Source organism: Centruroides sculpturatus, unplaced genomic scaffold, assembly GCF_000671375.1.
Source record: "Centruroides sculpturatus isolate CEXI.00-Female unplaced genomic scaffold, Cexi_2.0 scaffold1739, whole genome shotgun sequence".
In the NCBI taxonomy this organism is placed as follows: domain Eukaryota; kingdom Metazoa; phylum Arthropoda; class Arachnida; order Scorpiones; family Buthidae; genus Centruroides; species Centruroides sculpturatus.
Window position 1 is genome coordinate 25,368 of NW_019386079.1, and position 19,915 is coordinate 45,282.

At 27.5% G+C, this 19,915-nt stretch overlaps 1 protein-coding gene across 1 annotated transcript; it reads left to right on the plus strand.

The window, feature by feature from the left end:
* Positions 1 to 3,426: 3,426 nt before the first annotated feature.
* Positions 3,427 to 15,465, plus strand: LOC111613457. Its single transcript, XM_023354813.1, has 4 exons — positions 3,427 to 3,596; positions 4,522 to 4,676; positions 13,672 to 13,791; positions 15,306 to 15,465. Exons 1-4 carry the CDS (start codon positions 3,545 to 3,547, stop codon positions 15,408 to 15,410), a joined length of 432 nt encoding a protein of 143 aa, XP_023210581.1. The 5' UTR covers positions 3,427 to 3,544; the 3' UTR covers positions 15,411 to 15,465.
* The last annotated feature ends 4,450 nt before the right edge of the window (positions 15,466 to 19,915 follow it).

A 19,915-nucleotide genomic window follows, 5' to 3' on the forward strand; every position in this document is an offset into this window, starting at 1 on the left:
ATATTATATTTCATCCTCTTATTCTTCATTAACGAATTAAATATAGCTCTGATAGGGGGTGAACGATTTATAAAAGGAGGGAATACCTGCTACGAAGCAAAATAAAAATTTATTTTTAAGGACATTTTTTTTTAATTAAACAATCTTTAGAAATATTTGATTGGATTTCGGTTATTGCCTGGAAGCTATTTATTTTCTATTAATAATATCCGAACAAAAATGAATTTTAAATTAACACAGATCGATATATCAAATGATGAATTATCTATCGTTTTATCCCGTATATAAAGGCAGCATTCATTATTATCAAAGTTTTGTTCTCGGTAGCGTTGAGTTATCGAAATGTGAATGAATGGCAGAAATCAATCATAAAACGATAGCAACGACATATCGATTCACGAGTATAGAAAAGCCGCATATATTTTATATTTTTATTATATACAATGAGGATTACTCCGAATGATTTCTCATTTATCGAGAAGAGGAGGAGGAGGAGGGAGGTGAGGAGAAAAAAAAGGAAGAAAAGATGAATCACTTCAGGCGTGATTCGTGAAGAATATTGTTTAAGTATAAAAGTGTTATTTATTGTTATTGATTTACATCGTGTTTTTCTACAAACTTTCTAAAGTTGTTTAGCATTTCCTTTAAAATTTCCACCGTGTATTTCGCGAAAGTGGTGGTTATTGTTGGAATTTTCAGAATGATTTACGATTGAATCTTGTCATCAACCGTATTGCGGCAAAGTTCGCCACCCACGCAACATTCTGCTATTGGATAAACGAAGATAAACAGTAACTGACGAAAGTCAAGGTCGAAAAAGTTATGAAGAAGCGAAAGAAACTTGTAAAAAAAAAAATTACTAAAATTAAAGCCAGCAGTGAATTTTATCTACACACACGACACATAAGAAGCCTTAAATATAATAAATTTAAAGGCTTTAATAGCCTCATAGTAACAGGCCTTAAGTGTGTGAGACGTTGAACTGTAACTAATTTATTACAGTAGTTCAGCTTATATACAAATTTGATTCTAATCCTATATATTTATGTGGGTTTATTCTATTCAATACTTAAAGTTTAGTTATAATAATAATCTTCTATTCTACTCACGTGTAAAGTATTACTATAGAGAATTTAAAATATGAATTAGAAAATGAGAGATTTTAATTTATTAAATTAAATCATTAATATATTTGTNCAGAATTAATTAATATTTAAAGAAGAAAAAAAATAGAGTTGTTTTAATTTACAATAAATTAATGAGTCCTATACGTTTCGGAATTCAATTAAGATAAACTCTAAAGACCATTATTGAAAACTAAATTAATTAGGTGAAATCCCTGTAAAGCTACAGACAATTTAAAAGGTAACTTATCAAATGGTTCAAATTTTCTCATCTTGTAAATTTAAATGATAATTTTCGAATTTGGCAATTTAAATGCGATTTTAATTTTAAAATATATTTTAAAGAATAATTAAACAAAACTCTCTTTAAATTCTATTTAAGATTCAAAGCACGAAAATGAATCCAATTATATAATTAATGATGTTTCTAATTTCTAATTAATAAATATAAAGCATTTTCTATTATGTGACTAATGATGATGTTATAGTTATATTATACCGAATAGATACAAATTTATTCGAGTGCCTCGTTAATTTCAACCTTTATAAACCATTCCGAAAGATATTAACGTAGATTCAAATGAGTTTAAATGCTTATTCGCATGTAATTTGTGTTTGATTCTTTCAAATTTTGCTGAAAAAAAAATCTATAAAAATTAACAAAATAATTTTTAAAAATTACACAGAAAAATACAGATTTAAATTAAAATATTAGTGAATTTAATAGAAAGTAAGACAAGATTACGATGTAATTTTACACTATTTCTTTTTGAAATTACAAGGAAAACGTTCTCACAAATACAGAGAGGCCTGGATCATTAGGATCGTATTCTCCCCTTACACACAAACACAAATTAAACAAGCTAAAGCTGAATCCTTTCGATAGAAGAGTAAGAGACCTCACGATTTTCAATTTATTGTTATTTTATAGACAAGAAAAAGGCCTATTACACACGTTATAACTTAGGGCCTGAACGAGTCTAAATGCGACGTGTGTTTTTGGGGCCTTTATAATTATTGAAATTATTTTAACCTCGTTTTTAATTTTTATTATACATTTAAAGTAATAAAAAATTCATAAAAACAATTAAGAGATTTGCTCTTAATACATAAGAAATGCAATAGAATTAATCATTTGAAATCTTACTTTTGAAGCCATGTTGGTTTCCCCCTTTGCTCTAATATTAATTTTGTATAATTTTAATTAATTTCTTTATATTATTTAACTACTTTAATGATAAATATAACCTAAAAAGGTATATTTAAGATTAGGAGACGAAAACATTATTTAAATCTTTTATAAATTTATATGGACAACACCGTCTTATAAACTTAGAAATTTTTAAAGTTGTTTTTAAACTCGGTTAAAATCTATAATATATAATTATGAAAACGAAAACTTTCTTTTTTTCTTCCCCCCCTCTTATTTATTCAACAAGTGACGCATATTGGTTAAATAATCGGATATTGCTACAGCTATATTAACTACATACCACGTGATCAAATGACGTCCGAAGATGGGGTCGTCGCCTATAGCAACGGCAATCCAACAACTCGCTTTGAATTAAGTCGGTTTATCCGTACATGTAAAGACGAAAATATTATCATTATTATATTATAGATTATCTTTAACATTCTAAAAATTTATATATATATAAAAAAGAGGGAACACTACTTTACAAATGACATGTTATTTAAAACAGGAAACGAATTTAATAATTAAGGAAAATACGACTGATATATTTCATGAAAAATCGATTATTTTACTGTATTTTATTTATTTAAAATGAAAAGAAAATAGAAATTTATTCAATAATAGAAAAAGTTATAGGAGCAAATATAGAACATGTGACTAGTGACATTTAGGTCTTTTTTTTTTTCTTTTATAAAGGTGAATTGCATCATTGATTACTTGGTATTCTTTATTGTCAAACTTTTAATTATTTAAATACTACTTATCATCCAGATAATTAAATATTAAAATATCAACAAAAAGATGATGTATGGCTGTCCATTAATTGTGTGTACAGTTTTTGAGCCACTTTTGACTCCATCCCTTCCTGTTATGTACTGAACAATAATGTATTTTTAGCAAACCCTTCCCCTATAATTACATATACAATAGTTCATGAACTCCCAATATTGAAGAAATGACTTAGTTTTGCAAATATTTTTTAATTGACAGTCTGTTCATGTGACTATTAAGTNTACAAATGTATATCCTTTCGAAAAAAAAAATAATAAATCGTTTTATATCATGTATTAACCTATAATTGCGACAAAGCGTGACATAGCAGATTCATTTCGTATATCGACATAGATATTCTTTTATGAATGCTTGTATTGATGAGACCTGAATCAGGAAGAAACGATACAACGATTATAGAACTTCGTATTATTAGATAAAATTTGTTGGTTAAATGTTCTATCGTATTCATATATGCATTCTATTACTGTTCGTTCTAATACAAGGTAAGTATTTCCCTATTTAAAAAAAAAAGGTGACTAGAAAACTAGACAAATTATTACAAATATTGCATAAATATATTATAGGTTACATAATTATATATAAATATAACATACCATCGCTGGTAGATTATATTTATGTAATTATGTAATCTATAATACCTGTAATGCTTATATATAAGGTATAGGGATATAGGGACTAGAAAAATTATTTTATATTTTAAAAATTAGCTTAATAAGTTATATATATATATATATAGAGATTGTCTAAGTTATGTGACAAATGACAGAATTAGGGCTATATGTTTGAAAAGTCTCGTTTTATTTATCTTCTATTGTTATGTATTGTTATGTATTATGTGTTGTTGTATTGTAGCATTTAATGTATAGAAAAAAAAACACTCCCCCATTANTGATGTTCTGAGCTGACTTATAAGAGAAGAGAAAGAGGTAACTATATTTGTATGAAGAGAAGTACTAATTCTCATTATGAAGAGAAAAGTGGATATTAATAAAGTGCGAAGAGAGCTATATAAATTGAAATGACATATATCACTTTAATTATTCACCGTACTAATCGCTTTGACCAATGAATGTTACCGCCCTGTCTAGTCTGGCATAAGAAACATCATTTTTGGTTCATAGATCAATAGGAAACCACGCTTTGTAATAATGAGTCGTAATTATCGGTCCATCATTCTGTCAGGCGTATCTACGATACCAAATGCCAAGAGAATACTACCTGCTGAATTTCATCACTCCAAAAGTTAAGTGAGTTTAAGGTATCTGAATCTCTACCATTATTCTTAACACATTACAAAAAATCCAGCTACGAGTTGCGTAACTTTTCCGGCTAAACTTTAAAATTGTTTGTGCCGACATCTTTTATGATATTTAAAAAAAAAAACACTTTTTTAATTTTTATTTTTAGGTATAAAATGTTATATCAGGTGTCAAAATCCTGTACCTTATTCTGGGAATATATGGCTTAGTGTAACGTGTTCTAGGAATGCTGTTGGCCTCTTACGAAGATTGTGTTCTTCTCTTAGAAGCCGTTCCACTACAGAATGGAAAAAAGGACAACACGTGAGTATAAAAAGTGCTTTTTTTTTTGAAGCACTTTAGTGAATTATGAAATCTAGTTTTTCCCGATTCGCGTATAAAAAAATAGGGAAAAGATATAAATAAGAAGTTTTTTCTAAGTTAGCTGATTCATTTTTAATAAAATTTCAATAAAAAGACCCCCTTTTTATTTATTTATAAATAGCAAATTCGATAATTCGATTTTATAATTTAAAATTGGTTAAGAATTAATAATTCATAAATCCCTATATTAAAAATTTAATTTTTAATATTATAATATATTAGTTAATAAATTCCTTAACTCTAGAATGTAGAATAATTATAAATATTGAAAACAATACCCGTTATAAGGATTATTTCCTTATTAAACAGCATAAATTTGATTAAAATGCTTGGGGTATTTCAATAGATATTAATTAATTAACGTGATTTTTTTTTTAATTTTTACTTTCCCTGCTGTTATATATAACAGAGGATCAAAAAATGACCCCTTAGTTTTGGACTTAGGATACCTTGAAAAATATTAAACTGCAGTAAGTAATAAATTATTTATGGATTTCTTCATCACTAAAATCTTAATAATACTCATAATAGTAGTAAACAACACCATTTTATGATATATTTGGCTTCTAGAACGACTTTAAAAGCTTTGGTAATTATTATCTATTATTCAGTAGGAGTGTAAAACAATGTTTTTTTTTTTTAAGTAGAGTGAAATATTTCATACACCCACACACATTTATAAATGTCTTTTATAGGTTATAATATTATAATAAATAATACTTTCAACTATATAATGTTACACAGAGCTATAAAACATTTAACAGCACAGAACTATGTAATAAAACATAGATACAGATATAGAGAAAGTATAAAGTGTCATGTAGTTATAATAGTAGTAAAGCAAGGTTATATTATATGTATGTATGTATAAATATGTACTGTACATAATATATACAATAGACCTCACTTTACGACTATTATTATGAATTATGACTATACTATTAATAATATTAAATAATAAAAATAATATATAATGTTAAATTTAGTAAATATTTACTTTTAATGTGTGCTTATGTATATTTACTTCATATATAAAATGTATAAAGTAAATATTTATGAAAATGTAAATACTGAATTATACGACAAAGTGTAGTGTTTACTGACAATTAACGAACTTTTCTTTAACTATTTGAGTAAAAATATTTATAACTATAAATATAACCACGTGTGATACATGAATATAAATATGATCACGGGCATTTGAGAAGAAGAAAGTATGGTTGACAATTCAAGATCTTTGATCAAAGGTCTTGCAATGTAACTGTCTCATAGTCATCAGTTAATGTACGATGCTTCAGTAATCAATGTGATAGATCAATAATTAATAATGTAGGGTGATTCAATAAAGGTTGCAAGATTTATTTTGTTAATAAAAACTTCATTTTATCTCGGAAATTAATTTTTATTAGACCAATGTAATCCTAAGGGATAAGTAATTAGGAGTGGAAGATAATATTGTGAAAATGGCCGTCTTTACTTTTCTTGCAAACTATTAATCTTTTGGTGACATTTATTTTGAGATACTGAGCTCTATTTCGTCTTGAGGATGTTGTTTTTCGGGTGTTTCGTAGTTTCTGGATTGTCGGCGTACAAACACTTTCTTTTTCACGTAGTCCAAAGAAAGAAGTTCAACAGTGAATGGTGAACGATGTGGTGACACGATCACTAACTTTTTATGGCCAGAACTCGATGATATTGACACGTGGTTCCTGAAGGATGGTGGCAACATGTCATACAGAGCGTGAAACTTTGCACTTTCTGCAACTGGCCTACCAGATCTTGCGACTTTGACTTGACATGATATTGTCTTCCATTCCTAATTTCTCATTTCGCAGGATTACATTGGCGAAATAAAAATTGAATTTCGAGATAAAATAAAGTTTTTATTAACAAAACAAATCCTTCAACTCTTACTGAATCACCTTGTACAATCTATAAATAGAAACATAAAAAAAACTGAAATATTCTTATTAAATAAACTGTTTATCTGGGAGGCAGTAACTAAAACCGCTACGAAACAAACTAGAATATATGAAGGAAAGTGAAAGATAATCGGCTTATCAATTGATGTTCTGAGCTGACTTATAAGAGAAGAGAAAGAGGTAACTATATTTGTATGAAGAGAAGTACTAATTCTTATTATGAAGAGAAAAGTGGATATTAATAAAGTGCGAAGAGAGCTATATAAATTGAAATGACATATATCACTTTAATTATTCACCGTACTAATCGCTTTGACCAATGAATGTTACCGCCCTGTCTAGTCTGGCATAAGAAACATCATTTTTGGTTCATAGATCAATAGGAAACCACGCTTTGTAATAATGAGTCGTAATTATCGGTCCATCATTCTGTCAGGCGTATCTACGATACCAAATGCCAAGAGAATACTACCTGCTGAATTTCATCACTCCAAAAGTTAAGTGAGTTTAAGGTATCTGAATCTCTACCATTATTCTTAACACATTACAAAAAATCCAGCTACGAGTTGCGTAACTTTTCCGGCTAAACTTTAAAATTGTTTGTGCCGACATCTTTTATGATATTTAAAAAAAATTATATTATTAATTATTATAAAACGGAAAAAAAACTTAATTTTGAGGGTACAAATGAGGTTTTTAAAAACTTGTAAGTCCGATCCCACTCGAGATATGACAAGTGACTCCCCTCTATCTCCTTACCTTCTTGACCTTTAACCATTAAAATTTAATAGCATTAATGCTCCTAATACACAAATCTCTTTGCAAAATTTCAGAAGATTTCGACAAAAAACATAGGCATTATTAAGCTTCAAATTGGGTTAACATAATCATGTCCACCCACACAGAAAACCCTCCAAATTTTTTAGAATCTATTGTAGTATGAATGAATATTCATACTACAATAGAGTCAATTATGCAATACAAATGTTAGATTAATAGAGTATCGTAATTAACTATAAATTCAATTAAGTTTATTGACTCTAGATGAAATAATAGAGAATAGAGTTAATTGAAATGGGTATCGGTTTACTATAACGATCGTCTTATTGTTTGTTTTATTATATAAAGAAAAGTACCAGATATATATGTGTATGTGTAACATATTCCTTTGTTATTTATTATAAATATATCGTAACTTATATGTGTACATACCTAATATATACTAGAATTAAATTACACTCTTCTTTTATCTGATACAAAAAATTTCAGACAGGACATCATAAGATCAATAGACCCACTTATTTATAAACACTATTAAGATTGATTACTGTGTTGCCTAGTTTTGTGTTGTAATAATATTAAGTTACGTGCTTCATATAATGAGAAAAAGTAAAAATAACATACCAAGTTATTGAATTTATTATATTTTTCATTTATTTTTATAACTATTAAGATAAATAAATTACAGAACTAGTTTTTAGTATCCCGGAACAATAGGGAAACGAACTCGTATTTACTTCTTTATTGTTTCAGGTAATAATAAAGCATAAAGTTTCTCAAGACGTATAGAGATATTAGCGAAGATTATGACTTAGTGATGAGTTCTATTGTTATTAATCTCGATCAGATTAGAAATATAAATGTACTGAAGGTACGAGTTTAATGAGTCTATTCAATGAGTTAATATTACATGACATTCTCAACACCTCAGAATTGCTACTGGCATAATTCGAAACTAGGCACTCTCAAGCATATAATTATAGTAAGATATTATACATGTCATAAAATTTAATAGAAACAATCCTTCTAATACACAAACCTCCCTACAAAATTTTTCGACAAAAGGTACTGGAGTTATTAAGCTTCAAATTGTGTGAATAAAATCGTGTCCCCATATAAATGCTTTGCAACCGATGTGGCGATTTTATTATTGTATTTATTTGTATGTACGTCATTTTATGCCTTTATTGTTTATATTTTTTGCGTGTTATTTTTCGCATTGTTTATGTATTTCTTTTAATATTGAACACCCGTTATTAATGGAAGCATTACTCGTCAATATAACATAACCATACGTAATTATAGAGAGTAAACTTTCAAGTTTTTTCAATAAATCAGACATTCCAATAACAATTCGATCGATATAGAAGTAATTACTTTTTCATACAATTGTATGCAAGTTTTATTTAATGAATAAAATAAAATTGTAATGAATAATTTAATTTTATTCTTCAAAGCATAACGAATAGTAATTAATGCTACTAGTGAAGGACAGAAAATAACTATCCTATACTTTTATATTACGGCATTTACAAGGATTCTTAATGTTAAATACTGCTGTTCAGAAGTATTTGATTACACGCTATTTTCTATATCCCAATAGATCTGGAATGTCATCGAAGAAATGAATAAGTATCAATGGTTGTTTACTACTGTACGTTTTATGAACTGTTCCTAATATCTAAAGAATAGCAACAGGGTGTAATGAATTACAAAGCAATTGCCTCTATATTTTCATATATAATACGTGAATTATACTTTCCGCTACAAGATAATATATATATATATATTACTTATTTAATATAAATAAAAAAAGAGAAATCAATATATTTTGTAGCTTGCTTTTGAAACTGTATCATAATGCATACAGTATATTGATCGAGCCATCGTGCAGGAAAATAGAGAGGGTGAGTCGAAGAATAATTTCCTTTTATATATTTGTGAAGTGTTTATAATAGTTGAAGTATAATACACAAAACATTTTAAAAAATTCGATATTTTATTGTATACAGAAGAATTCCTGTCAAAAAATACTATTATATAAAACTAAAATGAATAAGAGAGGGTGAACAGCCATCTCACTAAGGGAGCCAGCAAGAGCATTTGGCCCCCAGCAAATAGGCCCCCAGCAAGAGCATAGGCCCCAACAAATAGGTCCCCAGCAAGAGCAACCGAAATAGGCCCCCAGCAAGAGCATTTGGCCGGAGCCAAATGCTCTTGCTGGGGGCCTATTTCGGTTTATACAGGTTTTACCGTGTTAATAATTTCGTTATTGATCTATTAATCAAATAAAATTCATTAATAATTAATAAATTGTATATCTTTTATATTCCATTCAGAACTTTTCACTCATTAGCATAATGTTATGTAAACTACTTTTTTTTTTGTATTTAAATTATAATGATGTAAAATAATTATTTATTATACGAAAGTTAATAATAATTTCTCTTAATTAATTACTTTACTTAATCCATCAATGTCATAATAATTTGCATACATGAAATATCGGATTTCTATCTTATAATTCCATGTTTCTCTAAGAAGTTGAAATCCTTTAATTAATATTAAAACAGATTTACATGTTTTGATATTTATTAAACTTGAATCATTTAGTAATAATTTCATGCGTTAACAGAATTAATAATAAAGAAAATTTACTGACATTTTACGTGCCAGATTATATAATAATTACGGTAAAACTTGTGTAAAACGGAATATTTTTTTCCGGTTTGACAGGTTTCCGTTTTGAATGTGTATTTTTTTTTTTTAAACCCAAAAAATCACCGAAGAGTTTTGTCCGTTTATACAGGTTTTCACTTTATTCAGCTCCGTTTTAGACAGGTTTTACTATAGTTGCATTCTCGATTGTAATAAAATAATAAAAGAAAATCCTTGTACTCCGATTAAAAAGTTTATTGTTGATTTTTACTTCAATATCTATAGTAGAAAATCATTTTATTTCGAGTGTCGCCTGTTTTTGATGAAGGATAGATGAAGAAGAAGTTAAAAGAATCTTCAGTTTCTTAAAAACTATTAAACATTTATTGCTGTCCACGTATGTTACAATACGTTTTTCCTCTTATTTGTCATTTCCTTTCTTTTTCCTTGTCTCTATATTTTATTTAAACAAACTTTCTCAAAGAAATTTAAGTTGAACGTGTTTATTCATATACATTTATCACTTTATACTCTAGAAATACTAATAAATTTTCAAGGAAATTTCACACGATCCGACTATCAAGAGACTTGTGAACCTCAAAACTCGTGAAATTCGTATGAATGAAATGCTTTCAAATAACAAAACATTAAAAAAACGTCTCCAATAATTAACAAAAGGTTACGATTTTGAAATCTTTTGTAAATTTAAGTGTTTATTTTGTTTCCAAAATACCCAATTCCTCCTCCTGCCATGTGAAATCCTTTATCACGTTCACGTTTATTAGGCTATATAAAACAGAGGGAAAGTATGGTTTATCGTTGGTGATTTCTTTTTACAAAATAAATAAGTAAATTTACTTCAAACTTGAATTAAGGATATATTAAGCATGAAAACGTGCTAATTTTATATATTTAATCTTAGCTACGGCTCTTAAATAGGTACAGATATTACCAACAACTACAACATCAATAAGCAATCTAAATTGTTACGGTAATTCGGAGGAGTTTTTCCCGTTTATGCAAGTTTCCGCTTTATTCAGGTTCCGTTTTGGACAGGTTTTTCTATAATTATTATATATGCTACGGTTAAATCGATAAATCTGATGAATATGCATAATCACCGGGTATTGTATATAGTTTTGATTGCGATAAATTATTCAAGCTTTTGTAAAATTAATCACATTAACTTGTTATTATGAACAATAACTAGCATCCTCTGATTAAAATAATAAATCTGCAAGTTGAACCTGTCTCAGTCGTACAGTTAAATGAGATGAGGAAGATGAGATAGGATGGAGGGCAATTCAGTGGAGAATCTTATTACTAATAAGATCAACAATATTAAGAAAGAGAGAGAGAAGATGCCAAAAGTGCATTGCAGGCTCAAGCAAAGATGAGACAGACATCATTAAACTGCGAGTTCCTGATGTAGACAGAAGAAGGGGTAACTCCAGGAACATTCTAGGGGTCATTCTGCGGGTGATGCTGATGGAGAGATTTGGCACTGCGAAGGGCCGATTGGCTGAAAGTATTCGAGGCATAAGTTTGTCATTTGTCAAGTGACTTTCGTTTTACAAGAGAAAGTAGTACAATAGCGTCGGGAACTTCTCCCGATGCTATTGTATCGCTTGGCGAGTGTGCCAGAAAATCGTGGTAAAGGGTACAAGAGATGCACCTGCGAAGGAAAATGCCTTTTGACAAAATATGAATACAAATGCATGGAATATGCTGTAATTCGAAATGTCACGACAGTTTTGCCTGTTCCAACAAGTATTTTAAAAATGTCAACAATAAAAATATCGCATACTTTATAATTTATCACTTCAGCATTGCAATTATTAACACGCAAACTAAAGGCGAATTTAGTGTCAAATGCTATTCCTAAGGAGAAGTTAGAGGATGCCAATTGTTTAATTGAATGTTAAAGTTCAAGTATGGAGGGGAATAAGTGAAAGAAAATAATATTCTCACAGATTGTTGAAAAAGAAAATAAAGGAAAACGAAAAATATTAGTTACAAACGTTGGTAGAAACAATTGAAAGTTAACTAATACCAGGAAAAACTGTTATGTTTATCTTAATCTCAGGAAGAGCCACAAGAACGGAATGGTCTTATCTGGTTATTGCAACAATTTTAAGGCAATTAGTACGGAAAAAAACAAATTAATTATAATGAAACATGGTTTAAATTAGAATTACTTTCTGAGATACTATATACATTTTTTATTGATTGACGCATTACAATTTAGTACCAATTCCAAAGGCAAACGAGTGAAGGCGCTAATTCAAAGTTTAATGAAATATTAAAAATCCAGCAATGTTAAATTTACCGACAATAAAAGAGTAAAATCTTCATTAATTAAGCTCTACCCCAGATACGACACATGATGACTCTCTCTATCTCCCCATTCCTCCCATTCCTTCGACCTTTAACTAAAAATTTAACAGTATAAATCCTCCTAATACACAAACCTTCCTTGAAAATTTCATAAATATTCGACAAAACGCACAGGAGTTATTAAGCTTCAAAATGGATGAATAAAATCGTGCCCACAAACAAAGAAAAACCATCAAATTTTTTTTTTACATTTCTGGACATTTAAACGTCTCCGAATCCAAAATTTAAAATCATTTTAAATAGATAATATAATAATAACTAATGTTTATTCGTGTCTAAATACTAGAAGACAAGTACAGTATTTGGTTCCAGTCCAAACACAGAACAGACACAAAATTGAATCTTCGAGTGAGGAAAAAAGATCTTAAAATAATAAAATAGCAATCATATTTATATATTTTCTTCTCTTTCGAATTGAAAATATCAAATAAACTATAAGATAAACTGATCCATTGTTTACAAAGACCTTCGTACCGTTTATACAGGTTTTCACTTTATTCAGCTCCGTTTTAGACAGGTTTTACTATAGTTGCATTCTCGATTGTAATAAAATAATAAAAGAAAATCCTTGTACTCCGATTAAAAAGTTTATTGTTGATTTTTACTTCAATATCTATAGTAGAAAATCATTTTATTTCGAGTGTCGCCTGTTTTTGATGAAGGATAGATGAAGAAGAAGTTAAAAGAATCTTCAGTTTCTTAAAAACTATTAANTAGTAGACTATGTGATTTGGAGGATCCAATGTGATTTTCTATTTTAATACATTTAATAATAGTATACGAAGCAAATTTATTGATATAAATAATAATTTTTCTCTGTAAAGAAAGTAAATTAAATCAAATGGTTTATTAGTTTATCCGAAATCCTGTTCGTTTAATATCCCATTGATATGCCACTAAGCATCTCATATAGTTAGACGTTTTTATCATTCTGTAGTAGACTATGTGATTTAGAGGATCCAATGTGATAATCTAATATTAGATTACATCCATTATTCAGTAGAATAAAATGGAAGAAAAGGAAAGAAAACAATCTTCATTTATGTTGGAAGTGTATGTGTGTGTGTTTTTTTTGTATTCTCGTCGCATTATATGTGTATATTTTTAATGAATTATCTTAAATTCTAATTATTTTTTAAATTAAGAAGAAATAAATTATTATAAACATTACTATTTAGGTGTTATCTGAATGTTTTAAGATTCCAATATGGACTGCAATTGCTACATTTCTTCGAGAAGATGGCCTCTATAAAGGTCACGCTGCTATTTTCGAATCTTGCGCTAATGATGGAATATGGGTGAGTTCTAATTTTCGTGTATTAATTTTAATACTATTTTTTTTTTTTTTGGAATAAATAACAGGTTAGAACCATGCCCTTGTTGACGAGTTTTAAAAGGTCTTCAGGAAGTTTTCTTCAATTTACAATTTAGTAATGAGATAATTTGCATATAGATTAATTGATCTTTCAATCATTACGAGATATTTCGAGTACTCTAGCTGAAATATACGAATGATTTTCACTTCTCAATATTAATTATCGCTTCTCGACACCTTAATTGATTTTAATTTATGATTTCAAATACTTCAAATCACTAAATTATGTTATGGTATGATATTCATAATAGCTAACGAGACATAAATTCGTCGGAAGAATGAATACATCGAGCTCAATAGTAAATTGTCAGGTAGATTAACCTTAAGTATTTCAAATGATTATAAAATAAAATATAATTTCTTTACGGAATTTTAAAGTATTTATATCTTATTTTAACACTATAAATAAAAGAATTAATATCTTCAAGATCTATCCATCTAATGTCTGTATGTCTGTTTGCTGTTTGCCTGTTCATTGTTGGATGTCCATTGTGATGTCATACGTTCGCTCTTTTTAGATTAATTGTGTCTGATTGATGTTTTATTATTTGTTAGTTCGTTTTATAGACTTTTTGCTTGTCTTGTTATTTTTATTCGTTCGCTTCCAAGTAGTCAAGTTGAAGAACACCTGTCTAGTTTACTAGATTTTTCTAGCTGTCTGTCGAGTATTCTGCGTATCATTTTTCTAACACAGTAAAAACCATCTTATTTATAGATTTTTATAAAGAGAAATGAGGAAGAATATGAGACAGGATGTCTTAATACGGTATTAGTATTATAGTAATATTATACAGTAGTGAGCAGAATAAATAATTCAAAGCTACCTTTATTGGTATTCTAAACATCATCGACGATTATTTCTTTGTTTTATTATTCTGGAGATCATTCAATTATTGAAATCATCAAAAACACTGTTTATTCGACTACGTCAGTCACTTACTAATCGAATAGTAAAGACTATAAAACATAGAAATAATTAAGAATAAAGTGTAATAAATCGTATAACTTTAAACATTTTTCAGATGTTGATGGAAACTTTGATTGATAAACAACAGCTAATGGTTATAGATTATACCTCAGTGTTTTTAGAACATAAACATTATCAACTTAAAATACAAGTTGAAAGTATTAGTGAAGATAGAAAATGGTACAATTTATAATCACGTATTATGTACTGTACCTGTTATGTTATATATTATATCATTAGTAAAGTTGACGTTTCAATATAAAATAAAGAAGGAAAATTATTATAGTACAATGTATTTTAAATAGGGGGATAGCTTAAACCTATCAACCTATTTCTCTTTGTTTAACATCGATGCTTTCTCATCGACCTAATGAGATTATTAAAGCAAAGATTTTTATTTTTTCTACTTGATAAATATACTAATTTTTTATTGATACTTGAATACTAATATAAATTTTTTCTTGTAATAGGTCTATGATCAAACTCCATCATCTAGAATGATGAGAAGAAAATTAAAACGTATTCAGTTATCAAGTCCACACTACAATGCCGATAACTTTTATACTATTAAATAGAGAATATTTTAAAGTATAAATGTTAATATAAATATTAAAATATATCAAAATTAAATTATTAAATATCTTGTTATCAAATATTTATTATATGTATCTATATTATGATATAATAAAAACAATATAGCAAACAATCCATCTAATTGAGACTGAAACTAATTCAAATAAACAGATTTAAATAAATTAGGCACTTAAATAAACTTTGTTTTTAAGTAAAACCTGTGTTATCTCTTATAAATTATTACATATTTAAAAAGAACCAGAGTTTCAAAGTAAAATCGATAAATGACACGATGATAAATGATGTAATAAAGATGATGATACAGTTTACAAAACAGTAACGACGGCAATTATAGTAGCGGAGGATAAGGCGCAGAGATGATTCAATATATAATTTAAAAAAGCAATAGAATATTGTTTACGATAATTTATATCATAATTAAAATGTTATATTTAAAATAATTATACTATTAATATTAATACCCGGTTTACATCTTAACGATAAAATTAAATTTAATATGCTGATTTTTCCAACGTCTTACAAAGCGTATAACACTTAATTAAACAATTATATTGTGTGATTTTTACAAGTAAAATTTATCAAAAATATATTTTATTTTATATTAATATCTTTTGGTATTTTCAGTCATTTTATTCGCTTTCACATTACCAGTTAATAATAATATTTTCTGTGTTAAACTACATTAATCTATTATGATTACTGATGTATATAAACTGAAGTTGATAAACAATAATAATTGCCGCAAACCATTCTGTTTGACACGTGACAACGAAAGCTGAGAATGTCGAAAGGATATTAATATACAGGGTGATCATAATTAAAGTTGTCCTATTCAGAAGACTCTGTGGTTCCAACCAATAAGCCGATTGACTCCAAAATTTGTGTATACGCTATTCAAAGAATGCGGTAAAGGATTTAGTAAATAAAAAGTTTATGGGGTAAAAGGTGCTGCGAGCAAAGAAATGTCATATGCGTAGCCTATTGAAATGCAGCCTAAAAATGCTGATTAGTGAATGCCATTCTTATCACCTACAGCTACAATGTTCATCACTATGCAGGGGTGTGCGTGTTTCTTTAAATGGCTGTGGAGTCATTCAAAGAATGATTTGTCTGTTGCCACATGGCAGACTTAAAGGATGCTGTGTTGCATGTACGGGTAACAGTTGATATATAAAACAATATTTAATTATATAAGTTTGTGTAATGAATGAACATAAAATAATATAAATTCCATCAAATAAACTAGTGATTTTATTATTATTTTTTTGGTTAAATCTAATAAATTATATGAAGATATAAAGGTTCGAAATCAAAGGAATTTAAATGAAAACAAAGAATTTAATTTTATAATGGGCGACATAGAAGACTTTTTCTTTTCTTTTTTTTTAATTAAGTAGAAAGCACTATGTTTAAATTTAATATTTATTTTTATATTCCGATAAAGAACCGAGTTGTTTGAATATTCTAAATATAACAAGAGCTATTGAATAAGTAAAATGCCTTAATGTATACGAAAACTTATACTTAAATAAATTAAATAAATTTTCTAAATTATCTCGAAAACTAATTGAAATAGTTGCATATTACTACGAGTGATTCAGTGGTCTTACTAAGTTGAAGCGAATGAATCACCAGTGTAGTTGTTCCAAACCAATTAACTGATTTTTGAGCCATTTTATATTGTTAGTTTTTAACTATGAAACTATTAAATAAAATTATATTTTGCTGTAGTATTTGAAAATTATAAGAAAAAAAAATGGTATATTTCAATTTAAAAGAAGCTGAAAACGTTATTGTTGAAACTTTCCTGGCATTTTTTATTTGTTTTCATCCCTAACAATTAATACCATTATCTTTATGTCTTCGGATTGATTCAGAGTTATGAAAGCCCTATTTCTCGAACCATTGGTCTAATTTTCCTGAAAATTTCTATAAACATTTGCTCCTAAAATGCAAGCCTCCCTGCAAAATTTTAGAAATTTTCGACAAAAGTCACAGGAATTATTAAGCTTCAAAGTGTAGATGAAAAATCGTGCCTCCAACACACACGTACACGCAGAGAAAACATCAACATTTTCTATATTTCTCGACGTTTTAAGCTTCTCTGAGTCCCAAAGATGTAAAATTCTTAGATTGGGGGGGAGATCATTTTTTAAACCGATCTCCATCCTCTCTCTCTCTTATAAATAACAACTGGGAGAGTAAAAATGAAATTCAGAATAAAAAATATTTTACAAAAGAAATAGAAAGAAATTCTCTTGACATTTTTTAAAATGATCTTATTATTATTTTTCTGCTCTTTTCAACGATGATTGTTATGAAGTTGAAGCTTTAAACTAGTCTCAAAACAGTGTAAATAGATAAAAAGAGGAATAAAATTAGTCACATTTATAGCTCTTATGTCAACTTTTTTTTCAATCCTTTTCTGTTGTTTGGTTTCATTTCTGGAAATTGAGAAGATATAAAATCTTTTCTTGATTAATTTGAACAATTAGAAGCACTACAACTAGTTATTATTCTCTCTTCGATCTATAACGTCATACCAACTCAATATCTGTACCTTCAAGATCGATCGAAAATGGCTACCGATCATTTTTCTAAAACCTTATCTTTTGAAAGATTTATTAAGTCTAAGGTTTCTTATAAACATTACATAAAAGATTCCAGTAGTTTAATTGTCGAAATTACAATCAAATTTTAATCATTATAATTAAGATTAATAAAGTGTCCATGTATTAAATGACGTATTGATATACTATCTTTATCTTTTTACTCCATTTTTAATAAGTTATTCCGTTTTATTTATAATTTAAAAACGTAAAATAATTTGTTTTATGACATATTTTATTGTTTAGCTATTGAATTTTTTTAATATCCTTACAAAATGATTCGTGCATGCTTTTATAAGTACGTTAATACAAATAATGCCCCTTCAAATAATCGAAAAATCATTATCTCAGATAAAATAAAAATTTATTATAATCAAAATAGTGAATTTTTTATATATATAAAATAAATATTACAGGTAAAAAGTCAATGGTATAAGTGCAAACATGTATGACCAGATAGAAAGGAAAAAATCACAGACAAAAAGACATAAAAGAAAAGAGTCTGCAACAAAAGAACAACGAGCATTCGATTGTCGACAAAAGGGAAGAATTGAAAAGACGTGGTTATAATTGTAAGTTAATTGAATGGGACAAAAGAATAAGGAATATAAGATGATGAAAAAACTCAGGATGAAAAAGAGTTAATCATTTCAACGTGAGCAGAGGAACGTTTAATAAGTTACTATATAATAAATTAATTTTTTGTAAATTTTTCACGTGTACAATTCGAACAATTATAAGATTATCTCATCGTCTTTATTAAAATATTCACTATATTCATTCATTATTTTATTTCATTTAATAGCTTCTTTTTTTATTTGCAATATTCGGGGCCACTTTAAAAGTGAAAACAAAGTGAAATTAGAAATAAAAGTCTAGTGAAAATAAATATATTTAAAATTACAACTGTCGAAGAAACTACAATTTTTTTTTTTACTATTTATTCTTTACTTTTCTATTAAGGAATAAACAATGAATTTAACATACAAATAGTTAAACTAAACCATAATAATTTTGTAAATATTGTGCACAGGAAATATTGATTAAATTCTAATGAAGATTTTGTATTGTAATGAAAAATTACGATCATGAATTAATAATAATGTAGACTTTATTATGATTATTTAAATATTAACTTCATGAAAACAAAACAGTAACACAACAACAACAAAGCAAATAAATTCTAAATTTAAAAATAATTAAACTTATTTACTGAAAATATCTGAGAATATATTTATAAAAAATTATTAAAAAAAAAATATAATATAATTTTTATAGAAGTTTGTTATTTCTTTCTTCTCATAATCTTCAGTTTTACACACAAATGCATATTAGAAAACAATACCTGTTAGCATGTCAGGTACGTTAAAATTGATTCTTTTTATTAAATAATTAATTATAAATAGGGTTTTAATACGAATCCTTTTATCAATATTTCGAACAGATTTTTTTTTAAATCAAAAATTACTAAATATTTACAGACATTTCTTAAATTGTAAGTGTTATTTACTATACACATATATTATATACAGTCGATCCCCCTATAACACTGTTGATTATTCCATTTTATATGAATTCCATGTTGTATGAGTCACTTAGATTTTACAAATACATGAGCTGTTCACAGCTCATGTATTAAAATCTAAGTGACTCATACAACATGGAATTCATATAAAATGGAATAATCAGTGGTGTTATAGGGGGGTCGACTGTACGTTTATATGCACCTCTACGTATGTTTGTGTATGTAGTTTATATATTAAAATGTATGTGCATAGTAAGCATTTGATCGTTTATAAAAATGGTACTAATACATAAGTAGTTTACACTAGATTATTCCAAATTTTGAATGAATTGAAGCATATAATATTATAATC